Source organism: Ceratotherium simum, chromosome 1 (genome assembly GCF_057802395.1).
Source record: "Ceratotherium simum simum isolate JZ-2026a chromosome 1, ASM5780239v1, whole genome shotgun sequence".
In the NCBI taxonomy this organism is placed as follows: Eukaryota; Metazoa; Chordata; class Mammalia; order Perissodactyla; family Rhinocerotidae; genus Ceratotherium; species Ceratotherium simum.
In genome coordinates, this window is record NC_141900.1 from 101149100 (window position 1) to 101173857 (window position 24758).

The 24758-nt window shown below is 35.7% G+C and overlaps 1 protein-coding gene across 1 annotated transcript in view; it reads left to right on the forward strand.

Annotated features, from left to right (window-relative positions):
• Nucleotides 1–24758, forward strand: part of CNTNAP2 (contactin associated protein 2) — a 1356851-nt gene that overhangs the window by 220401 nt on the left and 1111692 nt on the right. Inside the window, exon 4 of the mRNA XM_014787667.2 lies at nt 23363–23510. Within this exon, the coding sequence (XP_014643153.2) occupies nt 23363–23510 (148 nt within the window). The remainder of the gene's footprint in view (nt 1–23362; nt 23511–24758) is intronic.

Sequence of the window (24758 nt, forward strand, 5' to 3'; positions counted from 1 at the left end):
ATCCTGAATCCTGGGCTGAGTTTTTTTTTTTTTTTAAATTCACACGATGCGGTAAGCACCAAAATGCCAGTGAAGGCTTTTGAATATTTATATAAACTGTTTTAGAACATTTTATATGGCCTATTTTAGAATATTTTTCTGTTGTTTTGTAGACTTTATTGACATAGTACACAACTGGATTTTGAATGCCTAATTAGGACAAATATAATAACAGAGTAGAGAGGTCATGGTGTTGAAAGGGTCTGGCATGGAATGATAGATGTGAGCAAAGAGTGTCCTGACCTTGCTTATTAACTGTTTTATTGGAGCACTGTACGTATCACAAAAACGCCGGGTTAGGTTTCCTTGATGTACGGAGCTCTCCTTTATTTGAGTTGACCCATTTAAAGCTGTCATCTGGAAGAAAAATTCAGTCTGCTGCGTTGTGCTGCATTGCCAATGTGTTTGATGTTGCTCAGATGTACCCAGAGGCCCAGGCCCCCAGGTTTGAGGGGAGATGTAGAACAATGGGGTGGTGCAGTACACTTCTGTTTCCTGTAATAGCCCGGGAATATTGTGTCATCAACACCAAGTTCTCTAGGTGTCACCTTTAAAAGTAATTTTTAACTGTGCCAGGGTCTGGGCAGATGAAACCTAGCTTCAGAAGTCAGTTGAACATCGTCACTCCAGCATAAATCTGGGAAAACAGAGAAAAGCACAGAGTGGAACACATTTCAGTTAGAGAACGCTGATTTTGGGTGACAAAGAAAGAATGTGGTTCGATGTTCTTAGAAATATCATTACTATAACGCATTTTATATTATCGTTGTGCAGTATTTTGTGATTTTAAAAAAATAAGACAACCTGAGAGTCTGCCCAGTACCCCAGGTTTATGGATGCAAAATTTTGACGAAAATCCTAAAATGATTACATAATGAGTCATTCAAGTTCAACCAGTATCCAGAAGTTCTAGAACCTGGTCTGTTGTCCTAATAATGAAACATACTCCCTTGTTGTTGTTTCTAATTACGTATTGTATAAAAACAATTATTTTAAAAATATGAGTAAAATTTTGAGCCGTGATTAATAACTCATATAGTTTTTTTGTTTTTTAGCCAATCCTTTATATGACATGTTTTCCAGACCACCGCAATCCCAACAAATGTAAAATACAGTAAGGCTATTACTTCCCTTGGCATGGATATTTTATTTCTAATAATTCATTCTAAAGTCGAGGTAGTATTATCACGTGTCTCACTTCACATCTGAACATGTGACAGCTCATAAGTGAATTGGGGTCAAGAAAAACCTCATGGCTTTTCCAACTCAACAGGTTCTTAGAACATATCTGTCCCTCCTCCTACTAGTTTAATTCACTTTCAAACTTCAAGATATTTACACCTATATTTACCCAACTTCATCTTGTTATATTTAGTTTCTCTTTGTGTTTCTTATCTTCATATATTGCCTTGGGCATATAACATTTCATTATTCTCCTAAACTTTATACACCTTGAAAATTTGGTAGCCATGTCTTATTTGCCTTCATCAGACATAGATGAATTTTTGACCTATGGAGAGATGAGGAAGGAACTCTCCAGCACACCGTTAAAGATACCCCTCCAGTTGACACTGATGTATTAATGAATACACTTTGAGTATGGCTGTGCAACTCTATTTTCTCTTCTTCTTTTTTATCTTTTTGTACTGAGAGTAATATTTTTTAAATCCCCTTTTTTATAGGTGGAAGATTCTATATTCTTTTGACCATTTCAGCTACCCTCTCTAGACTTCCCAGAGTTCTATTATTTCTTTGCTGCAGTTTGGTGACCAGAATTCCGAATAGTATCCCATAGAAACACTGTCTTTTACTACAGGGGGATAAAGCTTCCCACTCCATTTCTTCTGGCTGGCTTCACTGTAAGAGCCCAGTGAGTCATTGACTGCCAGCAATAATCTATAATGACTCCTAGATCTGTCATTAGTTGTACCAAGTCCACTATTCCAGAAATACAAATTTGGACAGCTCCCCTGCCTTTAGAAATTCACCATAAATTGATTATGTTAATGCACACTTTTTGCTTCTCCATATCCATATTTTATTGCAAAATTTTCCCACTGGTCTAGATTTTTCCTATGCAGAAGTGCTTAGGGTTGTCTACAAATATAAATTATAAATTGTACGATTTTTCTATTTCTTCATCATTAACATAAATATCAAGTAAGATTTCTAGAGGATTCTTTTAACATGTTTTCATCAATAGAACACACAATAAATCATTGTTCTATCCATGACAAAATATTTACAATAATCATATTGTGATTTAAGTATCATTTTTGTGGAATTTTGCCAAAGTGTTTTTTTTTCTTCAGATTGGAAAGCAGTCAGATATGGGACTCTTCTTGAGCCTTGTGTTTATTTTTCTAATCAAAGAATTTTATTATGTTTATCAAACATCATAGTAACGATCACTTTGCATGTTTCTAATTAATTATATTTGACATATGTATTTGGTAGTCAATGATTCTACTCTTTATAATATATAAGAGTCCACCAGGTAGTTATCTCTGGAATTGAGAACCATTAATCATAACTTGTAGTCATTTGTAGAGACAGTTTAATCAAATTTATCAGATGCCTAGCTGTTGTAATTCAGGGCACTGAGTTCCTTGCCTTATGACAAACTTTTGCGTAAAGGAGTGAAGCGTTCAGACCTTTATCATTTTATTCTACTTTTGGAGTACTAAATGAGGAAATAGAATGAGATGAACCTGGGGAAGCCAACTGATACTTTCAATCTCTGAAGAGAGAGTTTACAATTTCATGTTTGTTTCTGTCCCTCTACATGTGCCAACATTTGTTTAGAAATTTTATATCATTTTGAGGCAAAAAATAAATCCACTCTAAGATGCAGGTTTTGATAGTTCAAGGAGACACTTATGATGCTTAGCATATAATCTATTTTATTAAAGTTTTTTTTCAGATAATTATAGATTCACCTGCATTTGTAAGAAATGATGTAGAGATATCCCATGTCCCCTTTTTATCCAGCTTCCCCCGATAGTGACATCTTGCAAAACTATAGTATAATGTAACAACCAAGATATTCACATTGATACAGTAAGGATATAAAATATTTCCATTACTTCAAGGATCTCTCGTATTGTCCTTTAATTGCCACACCTACTTCCCTTCCACCCAACTCCTCCCTAATCCCTAGCAACCACTAGTCTGTTGTATTCATAAACTAGAGCATATATTCCTAAATCCCTTCTGCTAGGAGCTGCCACTCTTCTCTGTGGCTACTAGTCACTTACTATGACTTCTAGGCGTCTGCCCTCTGAGAACATGATGTTTACTTCCAGCTGCCTTTTGAATCCCTTCCTCCCCACTAGAGATGTAATTGAGTCCTCCTGGTTGGTGCCAAAGCTGTTAGGGTTTCACAGTATAATGGTAAAAAACCTCATCTCTCTCGTGTTTTTTCCACTTGGTTACCTAATTTGCTTATTTAGTCAATAGGGCTGAGCTGGAGAGAAGTTTCTATTGAGCTCCTCTCTTTATTTCCCCTAATCTCCAATCCTGATCCCAATTTAAACTCAGTTGGGAACTCTGTCTCATTTATAACTTAAGCACAGTCTTTAGATATAGTCTCAATTGTTTTCTTTATACGTTTCTTATTAACAATTAGTGTCCAGTATCTAATCCAATGACCCTCACATAGTAGCCCATCAGAGGCAAGAAATAAAATAATGTACCTTGTAGTGAGGACTAAATTCAGAAATGAAAGGGAAACTGGCTTTTCTAAGCACATTCTACTAATTTTATGGTTAAGTTTAAAACTGAAGAGAGAATTACTTGTGCATGATGGAACTGCTCTATATCACAATTGTTAGAGGTTACATGAATCTACACAAGTGGTAAAACTTGTATGCACTCCCCCCAACAAAACAAAGAGTGGATATAAAAGTTAGTTAAATTAGAATAAAGTCTGTAGTTTAGTTAATAATATTGTGCTAATGTCAGTTTTCCGGCTTTGATGACGGTGCTATGGTTATCTAAGTTGTTATCATCAGAGGAGGCAGGGGAAAGAGTAAACAATGACTCTCTATACCATTTTTGCAACTACTACATGAGTCTAAAATTATTTCAAAAAAAACTTAAAGGCAAAAAATGTCAAACTTATAGATTGCCATGTGATTTAAACTCCCTGTCTCTCTCGTTTTTTGTATGTGTGTGCATACATTACACCTGTATATCTCAGCTCAGTGTTTGTGCTTGTTTGACATCATCAGTTTGTATGGCTAGAAAGCCTACATATATTTACACTACTTGATGAATATGAAATTGAAGATAGGATCTTGAGCTATACATGAAAGCATTATAATGCATAGGTGTTTATGTAAAACATAGATAAATACATCATTTCTGAGTGAAAAGAAATGACAGTAGAATACTAATATCAAAACTATATAAATAAGGTGGCTGGAGCACAAAGGTTGATTTATGTTGGCTTATTAAAGTAACAAAGTTTTACTGAATCTAAATCACTCTAGAAACCACATTACAAATAACACATGCTTGCTCCATTGATTTAATCTCTTGATAAGATTTATACAATGTCTTAGATTTTTTATATGATATTTACATAATATATTTATATAATTCAGGAAATAAATATTTTCTTCATTTTCACAATAATGATTAAATTTGGAAATTAATATATAGTTTCAGATAATATTTGGTGATTCTTATAGTGTCTACTTTCCATTAGACATTAAATTTCTCTTTCTTTTTATTTCTTTCCAGAATGCTATCATGCTAACAATCCTTCCTCTAGATAGTTGCATAAGATATTTCCCAAAGACAATTTGAATAAAATAGACCTGAATTGCACCATTTTATTCTCAAAGTAACCTAATAGCTATTAAGGCTTGTTTTTTGACTTATTCAAAAGGGCATATTCAAAATAAGCTTTCTAATTTTTTATTCCCTAGAATCTCAGGTTGTGCATAATTGGCTAACAAAACCTATTGCTTACTAGCTTTATCTCAGTGATAAAAAAAAAAATCCATAAAATTAGTGCAAACCTGCATCTGTCACACCTGAATGCTCTGGGGAGAAAAAAAAAAACTTGCTCTGATTAACATTTTGCTCCAGTAGCTTAAAATCAGAGGATTTATTCATCTTCAGTGCTCCCTGCATTCTACATACCCTCCCTCTCATCCTCTTAGTCGAGGAAAATGTGTTAAGAAGTTAAAGCGATGGTCATCTGTTTGAAGTTTTAAATTATTCAATTCAGAAAGCAAATAAAATTTTCAAACATACAGGGGAACATAGTGAGGCTCTAGAAATAATCATTGCATCGCACAAGAAATGGATCATCTTTCATTATGAAAGAGATCATTAAAGATTTTCTGTACTTCAGGAGTTGTAACTGGCTACTTGTCTCAGCTTCTAACTAAAAAGAGCCCTGTGGTTGTGTATGCATGACACCAACATAACAAACATATTTGTTCAGCTAAGTCAGTTCTGTTAATTTGTTGAAAAGAACTTAAGTGAATCATTTAGCATCCTATAAACAAAACAAAGGGTGATAATTATACAAATTATTCTTTTCAGTTTATTGAGTTGGCAAAATGTGAACAAAGGCAACCTGTGTCTCTACTTTGGGTTAAGTAATTAGGTTCTCATGGAAGGAGATTTTCATTTAGAAAGATCCCTCTTTGGCTAGTATGTAAAGTAAATCGAAGAAGAAAGAGTCTAGAAGCAGGCAGAACATTCAGAGAGCTGTCAGGGGAGAATGAGGGTTTGAAAAAGTACAGTCGCCCTATGAGTGGAAAAGCCATTACTGGAGAGACAGGACCACCAGCACCCAAGACATTGCGGACGTGAGTAAGGAAGAGGAAAAGCTACAGATGTGACAGAAGATTCTGTGTTGGAGGATTAGGAGGATGGCAGTGTCAGCAAATGGTATGGGAAGAATAGGACATGGAGCAAGTTATGGTGGTAAAAAGGCAGACTTTTTCTTTTTTAATTTGAAACATCTTCCAGCTATCCAAATAAAGATGTCTGACAGACAGTTGGAAATTCTGGCCTCGACCTCAAAATTCAACTCAGGGCTGAAGCTAAGAATATGGAAATCCATCTCCATTATTTGGATTAGAATGAGACCTGGTAGAAGAAGATTGAGAGGAAGAAGTCAGAGACGTAAGAGAATAGAAGTGGTTCCTGTCCCTAAATCAAAATGACATCACAGTCTTAAAGATACTGTAAGGATACCAAGTGCTCCAAAGCAGTTACAGAGGGTCAGAACTGGGAAAGAAGCCTGGGATTTTATTATATTAGTGCAGGAAACTGATTACAGGAGAATAAGGAAAATGTGCATAATGAGGCTTAACCCCTTGGAAGGCTGGATATAAAGCTGCCTCTTCAAGAAGTTTAGGAGATCAATAAAGGCTGGTATGGTATCGTGATTGAAAAGTGAATAGGGTTAAAAGAAGTTGGGGTTTTTTTTTGCTTTTCTTGATTTATTTTTCCTTTCTTTTTTCTTTTCTATCAGGACACAATTTGTTTCATTAAAAGTGTTGAAGCAGGGAAAGAATTGGAACACAAGGGCACCATGGAAACCTGGCTAGTGGAAAAATAGGGAGGATGGAGTTAGATGAGAAGAAGGGAGAAAATAGTCCAAGTAGGACTTGCCCCCTGATGGACTGTGGAAGGAAGTCAGTTCAGCAGTGGACTGTGGATGTACCACACTTTGTTTATCCATTTGTCCGTTGATGGATATTTGGGATGTTTCTAGATAGGCATGACTATGAATAAAGCTACCATAAAAATTCACATTCAGACTTTTATGTGAAGATAGATTTTCATTTTTCTTGAGTAGTGGGATTTCTGGGTATGTTTAAGCTGCAAACTGTTTTCCAAATTGGCTGTGCCGTTTTGCATTTCTACTAGCAATGTACAAGAGTTCCACTGCGTGGCATTTTCATTAGCACTGGGTATTTTCAGAGGTTTTATTTACGAGCTTCATATTCACATCAGTTCCCCTTGCCCCATAAAACCCAAGGAGATGATGTCGATTGGCCGATGTGGCTGTTGCACATGCAGAAGAAACACAGCTAAGGAAACCTAAGCTTCAGAAACCTCATTCTTTTATAATGAGTTGCAAGCAAACATGCTTGACCTTTGCCCCAGAGGAGGTATTGTCTTTATTGTACTGTACTGTCCTGCCCTCTTCTCGGGAAGGAACAATACACCCGTCTCCCCGACTGCTTACTACACAACCGTCCTTAAGAAGATGGTCCAGAGCGGAAGCTCTGCTCATAGGATGTGCAGAAATATGAGCAACCTATAGGGAGCTGTCTCTCAACAATGGGAAGAGTTTTGAATTGTTGGTTTAACTTCTTTAAAATTTAGAAGGATTTTTTTATGATTTATATTGTTTCTTGGGTCATTTTTCTCAGGTTATATTTTTGTGGTATAGTGACCATTTCACTTTCATATTAAAATTTTTGGCATAAAGCTTGTTCATAGCCTTCTCTTATTTTTAATCTCTGTATAGTTATGTTCTCTCTTCATTTATGATATTGATCATTTTTCTTTCTCTTTTTTTGGGAGATTAGTCTCACCAGAGATTTTCCAGATTTTCTTATTTTGTAGAGAGTCATCTTTTGGCCCTCTTGATCTTTGTCTTTTGTTTTATTTATTTCCACTCTTATCTTCTTAACTCTTTTCTTACACATCGTTTGAATTTATTCTGGTCCTCTCTTTTGTCTAACTTCTAAAGTTGTATGCTTACGTTATTAATTTTCACCATTTTTCATTTTCTACTATAAATAATAAAATCTGTAATTTTCTCTCTAAATACTACTTCAGCTGCATACCACAACTTTTGATATCTAGTACTTTTTATGACCAATTTGTTCTCAGTAGCTTTTAACTACCATTACGATTTCCTTTTTTTGACCATGATGGTGTGTTTCTCTCTGTGTGTCTTTGTTGCTTGAGTTCATCCAAGTTTACATTGCTAGTTGGTGGCAGAATTAGAATTAAATTTTTTTTTCACTTCAGAGCTTGTATTTTTGTTTTGTTTTGATGATTACTTTTCAGTCAATATAACTGAATTGCATTATCTTCTGAGAATGCAGTCTGTATGATGCTAATTTTTAGATATCTACTGTGACTTGCTTCAAGGCCTAAAATATGCCATTTCCATATATTTTTCAATTCAGGCTTTGAAAAATATTTGGTGCAGGGTTTTTAAAATATATAATTTTAAGCTTATTAATTATTTGTCTCAATCTCTATATCCTTAGTAATTTTTTATCTAATATGTCCATAAATGAAAGATATATGCTTAAATTTTCCAATATTATAGTGATTTTATTAATAAACTCTTATTAAAATTTATTAATACAAATGGGTATTCAAAAGAACATTTCTATATGTAGTTATTTAAAAATAACAGGAAATATAGAAGGTATTTCCTTTTACGCATTTCCTATTAAAGTAGTGACTGTGAGAGGAGATGAAACATTTTCAGAGCCTGGGAGCAAGAATGTATGGGCTCTTGGAGAAGAGTCAGAATTTCATTAAACCATTCAGAAACAAACAAACAAAAGATATGCAAACTAAACCTAGCATAAATGATCCATTTCTTACACATCTATAATGGAGTAGAGATTCCCATAATCTTTTAAGATTGTTTGGCCAAATTGAGAAACAACCTTGATTGACATCAATTGTGGTCAGCCTATTTGCATATGTCTATGTGATTTCTACAAAGTAGATCTTTTTATCTTGCCTCTTATACAGCATATTACTTTTAATTGCTAAGGATAAATAGGCTTGTCTGAAAATAGCCATTATCCCAGAGAATAGGTACTTAAGTCGTGGATCTTTGGCCTTAGAGCAAATTAAAAATTTGTCTTTAAATAATTTAACTTGTCTCTTGTTCCTTTTTTTCTCATCTAAAATAAAATTACTAAGTTTAGCAGGTGGTTATTGTACTCTTACGTCAGACAATGCTATCTGATCAACTACCTCAGACTGTTTTAATTGAAAATTTTCTGTAAATTATAGATATTTTCTTTAGAGATGGCTATTACCTATAGAATATGAAATTCAAAAAAGAAAATGAAGACACATATGGAACACAGTAAACAATTTTGGGCAATTTACATGGCCACTGGCATCCTACACTAAAGATATTACTAGTCCTCTTTTTTTTTGGTTCTTGCTACATAAAAATATTTTTACACAAAAGTACTATTAACTTGATCATTCTCATGAGAAGATACAAACAGTAAGAATAATCTGAGTATCTTGCAAATAAAATAAAGTTTTATAACTATGATTTTTGTGTTAATTTTCTATGTCTATTTCAGTACAAGAGAGAATGATCTGCATGAACTGACAAAGAGTTCAAATCATTAGAATGCAATTATTACTGATTAACATATTTTAAAGTGTGCATTTTAAAATTGCATTCCTATGTCTTGCAAAAAAATTGTATTATTTTTATAGTATAATACTGTAATGGGATCCTTTAAATTAGGAGACAACTTTGCTTGATGGAACAAAACTTTAAGTACTGTGTGATCATAGCAAGATAGTTTGTAGTAGCACATTCCAGTAAAGAATTTGGATTTTATTTTGTACACAACAGGGATTTCCTAAAATTTTTGAGTTGGAGGCTTTGACATGATCAACTCATATTTTGTGTTGTAGAGGAATAAGGTTGAAAGCAGAGGGGAGAAAATACTGGGAAACTATCACATATATGAAACAGGGAAATAAATAAAAACAGTGGTAAACTATCATAATATCTCGTGTATGAAACAATGAAGAAGGCCTAAACCCTGGAATGGAAAGGAAATGAATGTAGATAAAAAACTGTAACTGGATTTGATAATGAAAAGCACAGGGAAAGGTAAAGTTAACATAGCCAAAGATTTTAGGAAAATTGGGATATTGGAAAATTAGGAGAATTCTAGACAGACATATTTTCAACTGAATGCACTCTAAGGACATTTGGAAATAAAATTATTGAAATATTATAATTATGATAGAGATTTTATACACATATGTACAAGTCAGTGTTCTGATCAGCAGCACATGGCACTTTCAAAAGGATTTACCTAAACAGAATTTAATGAAGGGACAATTAGCAGAAGTGTGGCCTAGTTTAAGGGAGCTAACAAAGGATTATGAGATACCATGAACTGGAAACCCAGGGAAGCCATTACCGATTGTAGGGCTTGCAGAACAAAGGGAAGAAACAGTATTATCAAAAACCAAGGAGAGCCGGGCCACGAAAGACAGGCTGCCAGAGAGGAGTTGCTCATCTGCTGGTGTGCCTTATTGGCAGAGTACAATCAGGTGCCAGAGGGCAAGGGAGTCTGAGTAACTCAGTCTGTAAGAGCTAGAGTCTGAGTAACCCAGGCTATTATAGCTAGAGCCTGAGTAATCCAGTCTGTAAGAGCTAGAGACTGAGTAACCTAGGCTGTAAGAGCTAGAGCCTGAGTAACCCAGTCTGTAGGAACTAGCTCCATCATCACTCAGGCTCCCAGGAAATCAGAAAATAAATCTGGGTAGTGGAGGAAACAGAGACCGATAGCAAAATATCCTCATAGAACTTATGATTGAAGGCACAAAAGTGGATGATATCACTTGTGAAAGAGTAGGGAGAACAATATGGTCTTTAATAATCCACAGAAGGAGGGGCTGGCCCCGTGGCTTAGTGGTTAAGTGTGCGCGCTCCGCTACTGGCGGCCCGGGTTCGGATCCCAGGCGCGCACCGACGCACCGCTTCTCCAGCCATGCTGAGGTCGTGTCCCACATACAGCAACTAGCAGGATGTGCAACTATGACATACAACTATCTACTGGGGCTTTGGGGGGAAAAAAAAAAGGAAGAGGATTGGCAATAGATGTTAGCTCAGAGCCGGTCTTTCTCAGCAAAGAGAAGAGGATTAGCATGGATGTTAGCTCAGGGCTGATCTTCCACACAAAAATAAATAAATAAATAAGTAATCCACAGAAGCATTAAAAATACCCAGTGAAGAGGATGGAGAAGTGATCGGAGATCAAATGTGCATAACAGAAATGTCCTTGAATAAGAGAGATTCATGGAGAAGATGTCTAACTATGGGGGATGTTGAAGAAAAATCAAATAACCAAGAAAACATTTACTGAATTATCATCAGTGATCTTTCTAATTTCTGTTTCAAAGGAAAGACAGCAGTAAGCAAATTGCTGAAGCTTAAAGAGAACATAGAGAAAGAGGGAAATGCAGAGCACAAGCCATTTATTTGAGAAATTTCGTAGCTGAAGATTGTAGAAAACTAGAATTATTAAAACTGGAGGAATAGTGTAAAACACTGGGGTTTTGTCCCCATAAAAGGTGAGATTCAAATCTCTCGGAGGAAATGTGGACTTTTGTAGACCCAGGAACCATTGGTTATTTTGGTCTTTTTATCTCAAAGAAACATTACTGTAAGATATAAACATGGTAGGAAGCATAAGTATATTAAATTGAGAAAGTAAAGTCATTATTATTGTTCAAGTCAGAGAATACATTTAGTGTCAAAATTATTGATATCTCATGGCATCAAGCTATCCAAATGAAGAATTTCATATTTGGAAAAGACACAATTTAAAGATGGTAATTTACTTTGCTATCATTGATCCTCACCCTAAATAAAACTTGATCATTTTGTTGATCTTCTGCTTATGAAAGCATTTGATTCCACATTTATAAAGATAGGTACTCCAGGTAATTTCCAAGGAGTATATTCTCAAATTCACTGCTGCTGAAACTTATGCAATACTTGAGAAAATCAACATTTATGGAGAGTAACCTGAAGGCAAGGCAATCTATCCTTTCCTCTGGATACTCTAAACTATTTCTAGATTAAGCCAGCCAACAGAGAGCTAAATACATTGAAAATTTTGATTGCCATTGTAAAATTGTGTTTACTGAATGGTCTTTTGGCATTGAGGGAAACTATCAGAAGCCCCCTCTGAGATTTGTGCTGTCTTCTTATACAGATGTTGTTGAACCCCTTGTTCATTGTGCTGCATGCTTCCTTTGATATGAGGACTCATTTGAGAAATTTCTTTCTGGGCTTAGTACCAGGAGTCTTATGCTTCTCCAAGCAACTGGTTAGATTTTGTTTTTACAGATAAGACGAATCTCACAACTGATTGTGTCTCCATCTGTGTGGTATGCCAGAAATCTTAAAACCAAAGTTTTAGATACCACCCCACACAAAAATAATTTTTTGTGGTTTATTTTTAATATTTTTCACAAAGTAACATATGGATAATTTTGTGTGTGTGTGTGTGTGAAAGATCAGCCCTGAGCTAATGTCTGTTGCCAATCCTCCTCTTTTTGCTGAGGAAGGTTGGCACCGGGCTAACATCCATCCCATCTTCCTCTACTTTATATGCGGGTTGCATGCCATAGCATGGCTTGATAAACGATGAGTCAGTGCGTGCCCGGGATCCGAACTCACAAACCCCAGGCTGAAGTGCAGTGCGCGAACTTAAAGACTACACCACTGGCCGGCCTCTGGATAGATATTTTTAATCACATAGTACAGAAAGAGTTTAATTTAAAAAGCAAAAGTTCTCTTCCCAGTATCTCCCCATTGCCAGTTACATTCTCCTTATATACTCATATATGTTTGTTCACTTATCAACTTAGAAATTACCTATTGATTACTGACTTCTTGATAGATCAATTAGTAGTTAGCTAACTTACTTTTTCTCATACGTGGCATTTTTATATCAAATATTTTTAATTCTTTATTTGTTAATTTTCTTTTAATAATTAATTAAAAGTGGGTTTGCTGTTCTATCGACCTTTGTTAGTGTCTTAACTCTTTATTTGAATGACTCAGATGTTATTGACCATGTCCTTCTACATTCTCTTAAACATTTCCAACTCCAGACTTCTGTTAGTGATGACATTCTTTAACCTCGTCAAGCTTGATAATACTGCCTTTGTTTTTCTTACTATCTATATATTTATTTCAAATATTGAAAAGAAAGACAATTGATAGCATTTATCTAATTATTTTCATCCTTTCTTATGGCTTGACATGTACGATGAAGAAAATTTAGGGAAGTTTGGAGAGAAAAATAATATAGGTGCATAAAATAATGAATTTAAGTTATTCATAGAATGTATAGTAGAGCTTTCTCTGATGCAATTTAAAATACATGTCTGATGCTACAACCACTAAGAAAAACAGTTTGGCAATTTCTTAAAAATTTAAGCTTGCATCTACTCTATGCCCTGGAAGCTTTTCCACTATGCATTTACTCAAATGCTCACAGCAGTCTTATTAATAATAGTAAAAAACTGAAGACATCACTGGAGTCTATCAACATAAAAATGGATAAACGAACTGTGTTATATTAATACAATGAAATATTACTCAGCAAGAAAAAGGAATAAACTACAGATACACACAAAATTATGGGAGATCTTAACAACATTATTCTGAGTGAAAGTGACGTTTGATCCCTTTCATAAGAAGTTCGAGAAAAGGCAAAGTTAATCTATGGTTATGGAACTCAGAAAAGTGGTTGCTTAGGGTAGAAAGTGGTATTAAGTTAGAAGGGTGTTGACTGAGGAGATTGACAAGGGAGGTTTCTGGGTTAATAGAAGTATTCTATATCTTAATGGGGGAAGGGATTGCATGGGTGAATGCATTTCTCAAAACTGATTATTCACTTAATTCATTATGTAATTATGCATACACTGCATATGTATATGCAATTCACTGTTTAAATTATACCTCAGTTTAAAAAAAGGCCATGTTACTGCCTACAGTCTGCAGTTTAGTTGGGAAACCAATAAGTGAACATATATAATTTTACTATTCAGTACAATAAGTGCTACAATATAGGTAAGCATAGAATTTCAAAAATACATGGGCATCATGTCACTCCTCTGTGGCTGAGACAATGTTATACATTTATCAAACCTGTTTCATTTTTGTGCTACTTTTCCCAATCTCTTCTGCACTAAGGTTAAGGCCAGTAAGATGCATGACCGATGGAATGTGTGCAGAAGTGGTGCCCTTTACTTTTAAATCTGATCAACTCCCACCACACACCTCGTGTACATTTCTCCATGCTTTCTCTTCTATTTCTGTGGTGGCCTTGAGAACCAGAAGCTGATGATTAGAACCAAATAAGGTGAGCCTGGCTCACTGAATGTCTACGCGGAGGAGAGCTCCTGCGCTCCCTTCCTTCTATGCTGACCTGCAATGTGAGCAAGAAAAAAGACGTGTATTACATGAAACCATTGGAAGGAGGGAAGGAAGAAAGAGAGAGAGCGTGGAAGAGGAGACAGGGAGGAAGAGAGGGGAGGAAAGAGGAAAGGAGGAAAGAAAGTAAGAAAGAAAGAAGGGAGGGAGGGAAGGAGAGAGGAATCCAAGATCCCTGTGCCTGAGACTAGATTAGGGAGGAGGCTGAGAGCAGGAGACCACAAAGGATAAACCTATAGAACAGCATCATCATGTAGTTCCCATGAGAAATAAATAAGGGGAAAGAAACATTAAAGAACTAGATTTTTACCTTATTGTTTTTTTAAGTCAAATTATTGTTCTTACCTCATAATTCTTTTCTTAATTATTTTTCTTTTAAAATCCTTTCATAACTTGGGCAAAGTTAAAAGGATAAGAAGACATATTTAACTGAGTCCAGAGCAGAATTGTCCAGAGAGAGTATTGCTGCTCATCTATAGATAGAATATTTTGACATTTGTCCCACAGCATGTTTGTCATGGTTTCGTAATCCAAAAATAGTATGTTTTTAGCAGAGTTCCAGTGAATTACCGATGTGAACATCTGCGATTTGATGGGCGGGTGGGCTGTGTGTGTGTTAATTTTCACATTGCTCCTAGCATTTCTCCCCTGATTTTTATGTGATTTTTGCATGGCTATTTCCTTTATTTCCCATGATCTCTGTGATTCCTAGCCACTTTATGTACTTACAATGACATCCCCATACCTCTGGGAAAACTTTATTTTTCAGCCTAGTATCTTCTTGAATCAGACTAGCATGCTCTATTTTTTTCCTATACGATATTATCAAGCATGGTTTATTAAAAGTAAACAGTTACTGAATTGGTTTTTTGGTACATCCAGAGATAATAAGAGCTAAGAAATGTAAACAGGTGGGAGTTTGGGAATGCACATTTTTATTCCTTCTTCTAATCAGGCAGTAAAAGGATACTTATTGAACACCAATCACTGTGCTAGCAGTGTCAGATATAGTGTTGGACCAGAGGTTTGGTCACAGACTTCAAAGGGGACTTACATATTTCTGAAACAGCCATTAGGTGGGTAATCAAAAACATAACATAATAATTACAATTGTGTGAAGAGAATGAAAAGTATAGGATGCTATGAGGCATCCTACATATTGGCTGGGGTTGAAGAATGAGGGTCAAGGAATGTTCTTAAAGTCAAGAAACATTATCTGAGCTGAGTCCTGCAGGATGTATTTGTACAGCCAGATAAAGATGATGACAAGAGAGTCCAGGTGAAGAGGCCAGATCAGGGGTGTGACAGATGCAGTATTTTATGAAGGTACTTCTTTTCTTCCTGTCTCAGCAGGGAGTGTAAGTAAGCCTGGAGACTCACATCGAGGCTGCAAAATGGAAAATCTATTTCTACATTTTGATATAAATTCTGAGCATGGGGAAAATAAAATTTAAAATCCAGCAAGAAATAAAATTTTATTTAAAGAAAAGTGATTATAGTGATCACAGGTTTATGATATCAACTTAAGGAATAATCAGTACGTGTTTCTATTGCAGCAGAGACGCTTTTATACTTTAAGAAAATAAGATCTCTCACTTTAGGAAGTTTTCATGTGTTGTGGTTTTTCTCACATAATTTCCCACGTCTGAGACTTGTCGATAGCACTAAAAGCTCATCCTAGGCTTACTTACACAACAGCTGAGTGTTTTAGACACATTTTTCTGTCTTAAGCAAAACCTTTGAACTAAGATATACAGTCTCATTCATTTGCTACAGGAGCTTGTGATCCCTTATTTTAGGTTTCTTGAAAAGTGAGGTTTTAGTGAGGACTAAATATATTTATTCTCTTCTTAAAATACTTCATAGGTTACACTTCAGACCCCATAATAGTGAATTTGAGGGAAAATGTTAGTTCATGCATCACACACAGCATACTTCTAAATCCCTATATATTTTCCTCCAGTCTGATAAATTACATGCTTCAAGGGATGACAAAATACTTTTCCGAAGTTTATTAGTTTTTAAATGCCAAGTGACTGAAAAGTCTTCCCATGGTTTTAAACTTTTGCATCCTATCTGAGTTGAGGGGAGGATTTTATTAGCTTGAAAGATTCTCTGAGACCAGGTATTGGCCCACTATAACCCATGGGCTAACTCTGGTCCATGCCTGTTCTTTTAAATCTGTGAGCTAAGATGGTTTTTACGTTTTTCAAGTGTTGTTGAAAAAAATAAAAAGGAATCAAAAGAAGAAGAAGGATTTGGGACTGGGCAGTATGCAGCCTGCAAAGCCTGAAATATTTACTGTTTGTACTTTACAGAAAAAGTTTACCTCTCCCTCTCTTAGGCCAGCTGAACTATTGTTTGAGCTAGAAAAAATATTTAGTCCATATTGTGGGAAATTTTCAGTTATTAAACTTCAGTGGTATTAGATTATTCTAATAGTACGATTCTGAACGACACATAATATGTTTAAAAGAATCTTTAACTCTTTGCTGTATATTTTAACAATTTATAGAACGGTAACTCTAGTAGCACCATAGGATTGACATTATGTTATATTGCTCTTAGCTTTACTCAGCATAAATCTTTGCAAGTTACATAAATACTACGTTCGTTAAAAAAACTTATCCTTCTAAGCGTATACACAAATCACAGCCAGTAAAGGAGATTTAATAGCAATAACATATAATTCACAAGCTTCTGTAAATTGATTTTTCAGCCTTACAGTGATGAATTTGTCTAGTGTTTTCACGTATCCACAAAGCATATATTATTGTGTGACATTTGTCTAATTGAGGGTTGAATTTTAAGGGATATTGTTCTATTCAAGAAAGATTCAAATTCATGTCAATTTTTGATGCAGATTTTCAAATCATAAAGGTTTTATAAAAATCAGCTGTATGTCTTACCTTGTTTTTTCTTCCTTTTTACATCTACATAAAAAACTGCAAGTAAATGTGAAAGAGTCAAATTATGTGGGGGAAAAACGTCTTTTTCAAGGCCTATGACAATGTCGTCATTGCTACTAAAATGATGCACGCGCCATAGCAGACCAGTCTTCCTTCCTTTTAGTAAACAGTGTCATTCATACTTTTTAATTACTTACATTAAAACTGCAGAGGAGCTTTTGCTAATGACCACAATTGGAGCATGTTTTGGGAAAATTTGTGAGAAGAGAAAATATCAATTTTGTCAAAATTTGTGGAAATAAAAATGAGAGAAGTATGCAGGCAAAACATGCTATCTAATAAATGGAACAGAAATCAAATGTATGTCCAAAATGTGATATGATACAAATTATCTATCAAACTTTAAATTTAATATTCAAATATGCAATATCAAAAATAAAACGTATTGTGCCTAAATGGAAAAACCTTTATTCCCAGCAGAAAATTTGATTTTCGTACAAGGGTCAGCATGGAAGTGTTCATTAATTGCCTTGGTTTGCTCTTACTAGCTATCCGGCATCTGGCAAGTCCTCTAAGTTCTCTGAGCCTGAGTTTCCTGATTTGAAAAAAATAGCATCCTTACAAAACTTAGAGTTTTCTGTGAGGCACAAACAATACACTGTGTACTAAAACCTTTTAAATAATAAAGTGATATATAAATATTAGATGTTTTTATTAAATCAATGGCTACACTTCCTTCTTTGTTTCTTAACTTTTCCAAATACTGCTGCATAAAAGGAGACATTTCACATAAATTTATGCCTTTATATTCAAGACAATGATCAGTAACGCCTACACCATTCTTTTGAAATGTTTTAGACTTCAATTAGGATAATGTCTTAAATCTCAATATGCTTGGAAATGAAAAGAAGTGCAAAAAACACAATCTACTGGTGCTGTGAATCCTGAAGAAAATACCAAATGCTGTGTATGTGTTCATAAATGATAAATGTACCCTCTCTGAAAAGCTAAGCTTGGATAAAACTCTACTATCCTATATATCTCAAATTCTCTATGTGACCTTTTAATTTGATGATGAAATCTCAAGTGCACTATGTCTAAATCTTCACTAATTATCTTTCCCTTCAACTATCTTTGTATTAGTTGATACTTTCAGTTGCTAAAAAAAAAAAAAAAAAAGAGGACACAGGTCCAATAATCAGAAAGCCCAGAGGTTTTCTTCAGCAAGCTCTGGATTTGATGCTGAAATGATGTCATCACAGATGCACTTGCCTTGTCTTTCTCCGACGTCCGTCCCTTCATAAGGACAAAACGGCTACCAGGAGCTCAGTGGAAGGAGAGCCTCTGTTCCAGGAGTTCTGTGTCCTGTTTTCTCTCACGTGCCATGCATTTGGGATCCAGGATGTAGTTAGGACATCCAGCATGTCCTGTTGCTCCTCTGCAGCACCCACTTCCACAACACCGTTCATTCCTTCTCCCTAAACAACCCCCCTCCTCTGAAGCACCTGTCACCAGCTCATTCCATCCGCTACTGTTCTCTATATTATACTATGCTGTAGTCTTCTACTATTCTCCTAGGATCTTCTCTTTATTGGGGAGGGGGATTTTAGTGGCCCCAATCTTAAAAATTGTAAGATGTCTAACTTTCCTGCTTAAAACTCTCCAATGGATTCCCTTCCAGCACACTTGACATGAAATCCCCAAAATTATCAGGGCCTCCAGGCCCTCTTTGCTCTGGCCTCCACCTCTCTAACATCTCCTCCATTTTTCCCTTCTTCCGGGTGCTCCAAAAACACTGGCCTCTGTTCTGTCTCCGAACAAGCAAAGTATGCTTGGGGTGTTTGCATTTCTGGCCTTTGTGTATACAATATATGTAATTTAATATACATGATATATGTGTAACTTAGTGTCAGTAATATATATATTCATTGTATATCTATTATTATCTGCCTCACTTTGTCCCACTACGTACTTTAATTACATCAATGCCGTGAGAATTGAAACTCTGTTTTGTTCACTCCGTGTCCCCAGTGATTTGAACACTTTCTGGTTCATAGAAGGCTCTCAGATATTTCCTGAGCGAATGAATGAATAAGTGAGTAGATCAACAAATGATTGAATATATGAATGAATCATTCCAGCAGAGGTGCTAAAATCGAGTCTCACTGCGTTAGGTGCCCACACCTGGTGCTAGAGGGTGGCATCTGCCCCTCCTGAATCAGATGGATTAAGAATGGATTGTGGTAACATTTTAAAGAAAATCTAGATTTTATTACTCAAAGAAAGAGAAGAAGTTGCTGAGAAGGGGAAGGATAGAAGGCTATTACTCTCTCCTCCTTCCCTCTTTCTGTCACCAATGCCTATGTGTTAATACCTTGGAGTAGGTTGGTTTATATCTTTTCTCTGACTCCTTTCTCTAAAAATGTTGTTACTTCCTCTTTTGAGATATCATATCTGTCTTTTATTTTCTTATTTTCCCACCACATTGCCATTGATCCTCAATTCCTTGTTGTTAGTCTCCCTGCCTCCAATGTGGTCTCCCACCACTCACGATCTCCTGAATATGGCTCTTATTCTGTCATTTCTTTTAAAAAATGCGTGCTCGATTCTTTTGTCCATAATCAGACAGAACTTGTTAAAACAGCCATGATTTTCCAACATGAACGCTTCCTTCCAATCAGACATGTCATTATTACCTATCCCTGAATATACCTTAGTTTATGTTTTCAAAGAATTCACAATTTTAGTTCTAAAATGGATTTTACAGATAAGTTTTTCAAGTCTGTTTTGGGGACACACATGGGGGGAAGGAATGAAAAAAAATTGAGGCCTAGAGAAATTACCTATTCAGAACAAAATTTCAGCACAAGCATACCTAGACTCTGGGTGTCTTAAGCCTTCCATCTGAGTTCCTTCTTTATGCCAGGCTCAACCTGTTCTCTGCTGTGTCCGACTGCCTTTATCTCTATCTCCCAAGCACCATTCTGCCCTCCTATCCAGCTGAGATCTCTTTCTGTAGAGTTTTTCTGATCACATAGTTTTCATAGAACTCCAAATATTATTGAAATTACTAGCTACATCATGCACTTCTGTAGTTCCTTTTAATACTTCCTCTGGCAATATTTTTCCATATGTTATTTTAGGCCTGTGATATTGTGATTTATAATGAGAAATGTATACATAACAAACTCCTTTCAACCACACCAGAGTTTATGTTAGAGGTGGTTTTTGGAAAGCCCCTAGGTAACCACAAGATGGGCTTGGAACCTTGAGCCTCATTCTGACCTCTGGAGAGTTCAATCACGAGTGGCCAATGATTTAATCAATTTTACCTGCATAATGAAGCCTCCATAAAAATCCCTAAAGTTGGAGTTCGGAGAGCTTCCGGGTTGGTGAATATATGGAGGTCCTGGGAAGGTGGCACACCCGGGGAGGGCATGGAAGCTCCGCAGCCCTTCCCACATACCTTGCCCTACGCACATCTTCCGTCTGGCCGTTCCGGAATTATATCCCTCTGTCATAAGCCAGTAATCTAGTAAGGTAACTTTTTCTGAGTTCTGTGAACCATTCTAGCAAATGATCAAACCTGAGGAGAAGGTCATGGGAACCTCCGATTTATAGCTGGTCTGTCAGAAGCATAGGTGACAAACTAGACTTGAGGTTGGCATCTACAGTTGGGGGTAGCAGTCTTGTGGGACTGAGCCCCTCACCTGTGGGGTCTGACTCTATCTCCAGGTAGATAGTGTCAGAATTGAGTTAAATTATAGGACAACCAGCTGGTATCGCAGAAACCTGGAGAATTGCTTGGTGTGTGGGAAACACATACATCTGGTGTCAGAAGTGAAGTATTGAGAGTAGAGGAGAAACACGAAAGAGTGTTCTTCTTCTTTCGGGCTTCAGAAGACTGCAATTGTCTCAGAGGCAGGGTTTCAAGAGAGTTACTTGCTGTCATTGTTGTTTTTTGATATTCACTAGCACCACATTAAGCATATAGTTGATCTTCAAGTTAAAATTATTTGGTGGCTTTTGTTGAGTATTAAGATAATGAATTTTATGCAATCAAGGATTTAATTCAGGTGATTTTGGTCAGGGGTTCTCGTTGTTACTGCTTTTGAAGCCAGAACAACCAAACTGCTGTGGTATTAAACTACAGCCATGATTTAATGAAATAGTTAGATTTGTGGCTTCTTTGTAATGCTAAAAGGTAGCTAGAAAAACACCTAAAAAGAAAAAAATATTTTCACTGTTTTTCTTGATCAAATTTTGTCAGCAACATACAAAGAGGATGCTCTATTTAAGTGTTAAAATTCAAGACGTAAAGCTCAAATAGTTTTGTCCAGTGAAGACTTGGAGAAGGGTGTGGCTATTTTGAAAAAGCAGTGGTAGTGTGTAGTTGAGGAATACCAGGGAGAATACAACAGGAATCATCACTGAAGAGCATTCCAATTTTCAAAGCATATAATTGTACATGTCATAGACTAAATGTTACCCATTGTGCAGATTGTGGGGGCCATCTAGATGTTATATAAAATAGCTTAAATTCTGAGGAAATGTGTCAACATACTCTGTATATTACCAGGTCTTACATTACACATTTTGTATTTTGGAGGCCAGGAATATGACTGGAGAATGAGGATCAGGTAACAAACCTTAAACTACAATTTTATTGTTGTGATGCTTGTGTGAAGTTAAACCAGAACCTTCCATTTCAAAGCTACTATGTTTTCATTAAAAGAATCTCTTTATTTGCTTATCAATTTTACATCTTTTAAAAACTGTTATAAAAGAGAATTTTTAAAAGATAAAACTCTTGTTTTATGTAGAAGCAAATTCAAAACCTCAGGTCGAGAATACAACAGATTAGGAATGTAACATAGTGCTGATGTTATATCTTTTTGTGATTAACAAGTGCAGTGTTCTTTTTAAAATTTTTGTTTCAATGTTTAAGAGACAATTTAAACAAATATAAAAGAGGATCTCATGTGGAATACAGGTTTACGAAAACTCAAGTTGTCTAATATACGAACAGCTAGAATGCATATATGAAATTAAAACAGCTGGTGTTTAAAGATTTTATTTATTCATTTTTCCCCCCCAAAGCCCCAGTAGATAGTTGTATGTCATAGGTTCACATCCTTCTAGTTGCTGTACGTGGGACTCGGCCTCGGGTTGGACGGAGAAGTGGTGCCTTGGGGCGTGCCCGGGATCCGAACCCCGGCCGCCAGCATCAGAGCGCGCGCACTTAACCGCTAAGCCACGGAGCCAGCCCAGCTGGTGTTTAAAATAGTACATGCATATACTTCCCATTTATTTGACTTATATCTTCTAAAATATGGTGGTCTCTTGCTTTAAATCTTCCTTGAATGATAATTTTATACTGACATTTCCCTGTTGTTAGATTGTAATTCTTTTGAGGGCAGTGTCTGTGGCTCTGCACATCCCTGTGTCTCCCGTAATTTCTTGCTTTGTGCTTATCATGCAATAGATGTTTTATAAATGTTTGCTGAGTGAATGATATCCATGCCCAAAGAAAATCCATTTGTTCTCTGCTGGAAAAATATAGACAATGTAAACTTTCTGTATCAAATAAGACTCATGGGAAATCACTCTTTTGACAGAATCTTCTATAAATGAGAAAAAATGGAATGAATATGTTTCTGATCTACTCGTAAACTCTCTAAACGTGTTTATGCCAATAAAAGCTAGAAAACCCTGGCCTCTGCACAAATACTCAATTGTTCTTTTTACCTAATTGATGTTGAAAAATTTTTCAGATTTTTGATGGTGGCGTGGGAAGATAATGTAGAGAAAAATTTTAAAAAGCAAGAAATATGGTTGGATTCTATGAAAAATTGTTTATTGTATAATTTAAATGCAAAATATTAGAACTCTTAATTTAAATGTTTATTGGATACTGCAGTGGGTGCCATATAGGGTTTCATCCTTTTAACATATGAGTGTATTTCTACATATGAAAGGACCATGGAAACTTTGTGTAGTTCCCATTTAAAACTGGACTTGTTATTAAATAAAAGAAGTATAGAAGCTTTTTCCAAATTGTTTATGGTGTATAGAATATAAAATCCCACCATTAAATAAGAAAGTTTGAGTTTATTTTAGCACATAGAGAACATGGTTGTTTCTGAAGTATTTTGTTTTCCTAATTTTTTGATCCTATTTCCTTTTCCAGGCGTTTCCTGGGAACGTCAACTCTGATAGCGTGGTTCGGCATGATTTACAGCATCCAGTTGTCGCCCGCTATGTGCGCATAGTGCCTCTGGACTGGAACGGGGAAGGCCGCATTGGGCTCAGAATCGAAGTCTATGGCTGTTCTTACTGTGAGTCTCATACTGTTAAAATTTGTGATGGATTTTGTCATCTTCGTTTAATTAGTAATTTGTTTATTTTTAATTAATATTACTTGTTTTCTCTAACAATAAACTGCCTTCTGTTTCTAAGTATAAATAATACATAAAGTTGTTTTATGTTATAAATGTATATTTTCATTTTTACACAAACACACATTACTTAAATACCTTAAGTAAAGGATTTGGGAAGTCATTTTTGTTCAATAGACTAAAACAACAAAGCTTATTAATTAAATTGTCTGAAGTCTTATGAAATAGTTAAGTAGAAACCTATACTATTATCCATCTTGTTGACTCTTTGTGATGGATTTTGGATAGCTTCTTAAGAACTTCCTTCCAGTTCTCTTCAGTTAAACCTTTTACTATTTTAAAGCCAACCACTGAGTTTTAGTGTCAATTATATTTTATATGCCTGTAAGTTTTATTTGTTCCTTTTAAAATCTACTTGGTCACCTAAAAGTTTCTTTTCCTTTAATCATGTTTTAAACTCCCCTTTTGTATTTCTTACATGCATCATATATGTGTGCATACATGTTTGCCTAATGATTCCAATATATGGATTTTGGGGGATTGCAATTCTGCTCTCTATTATCTCTGCTCATTTTTGCTAGTGATGCTTGTTTTTCCATCTCCTTCTTTCCTTTTTTCCTTCTTCTTAGCCTTCTAATCTGCCCGTCCTTCTCATGCTTATCCTTATGCTCATTCACCTTATTAAGAAACTGTGATCTCAATTTCTTCAGAACTTTGTCTATGGGACTTCTTTCAGGCCAAGGTTCCTAGTGAATTCTTCTAGAAAGGATTTATCTTTGCTCATTTGCTTCTATGAAGCCAGTACCAACACAGAATTAAAGATTCTTGAGGTTTTTTAAGGTTACTAGGTAGTATAAATTGAATCTGCAAACACATTATTTGGGAACACCGGCTTTAGAATGAGAATTCTCTGGTAATATATTTTCCCCTTCTCCCAGGAAATTTTTCTTCCTGTTCCTCCAATTGGCCAGGGGAGGAGGGATTCCAGATATGGACAGCCAGAGAATTGGGATATCAGCTTCACGCAAGGAGTCTCCTGTTAGACTCTCCCCCACCCCTTCCTATAAAAATAAAAGCTCACTATAACCAGAAAATTGCAAATGCCCTATTGGGCAAGCTTTTTAAAATTAACCAGACATTTAGTAGTTTATAATAAAAAAATATAAATCTTTCACCTCTGTATGAATT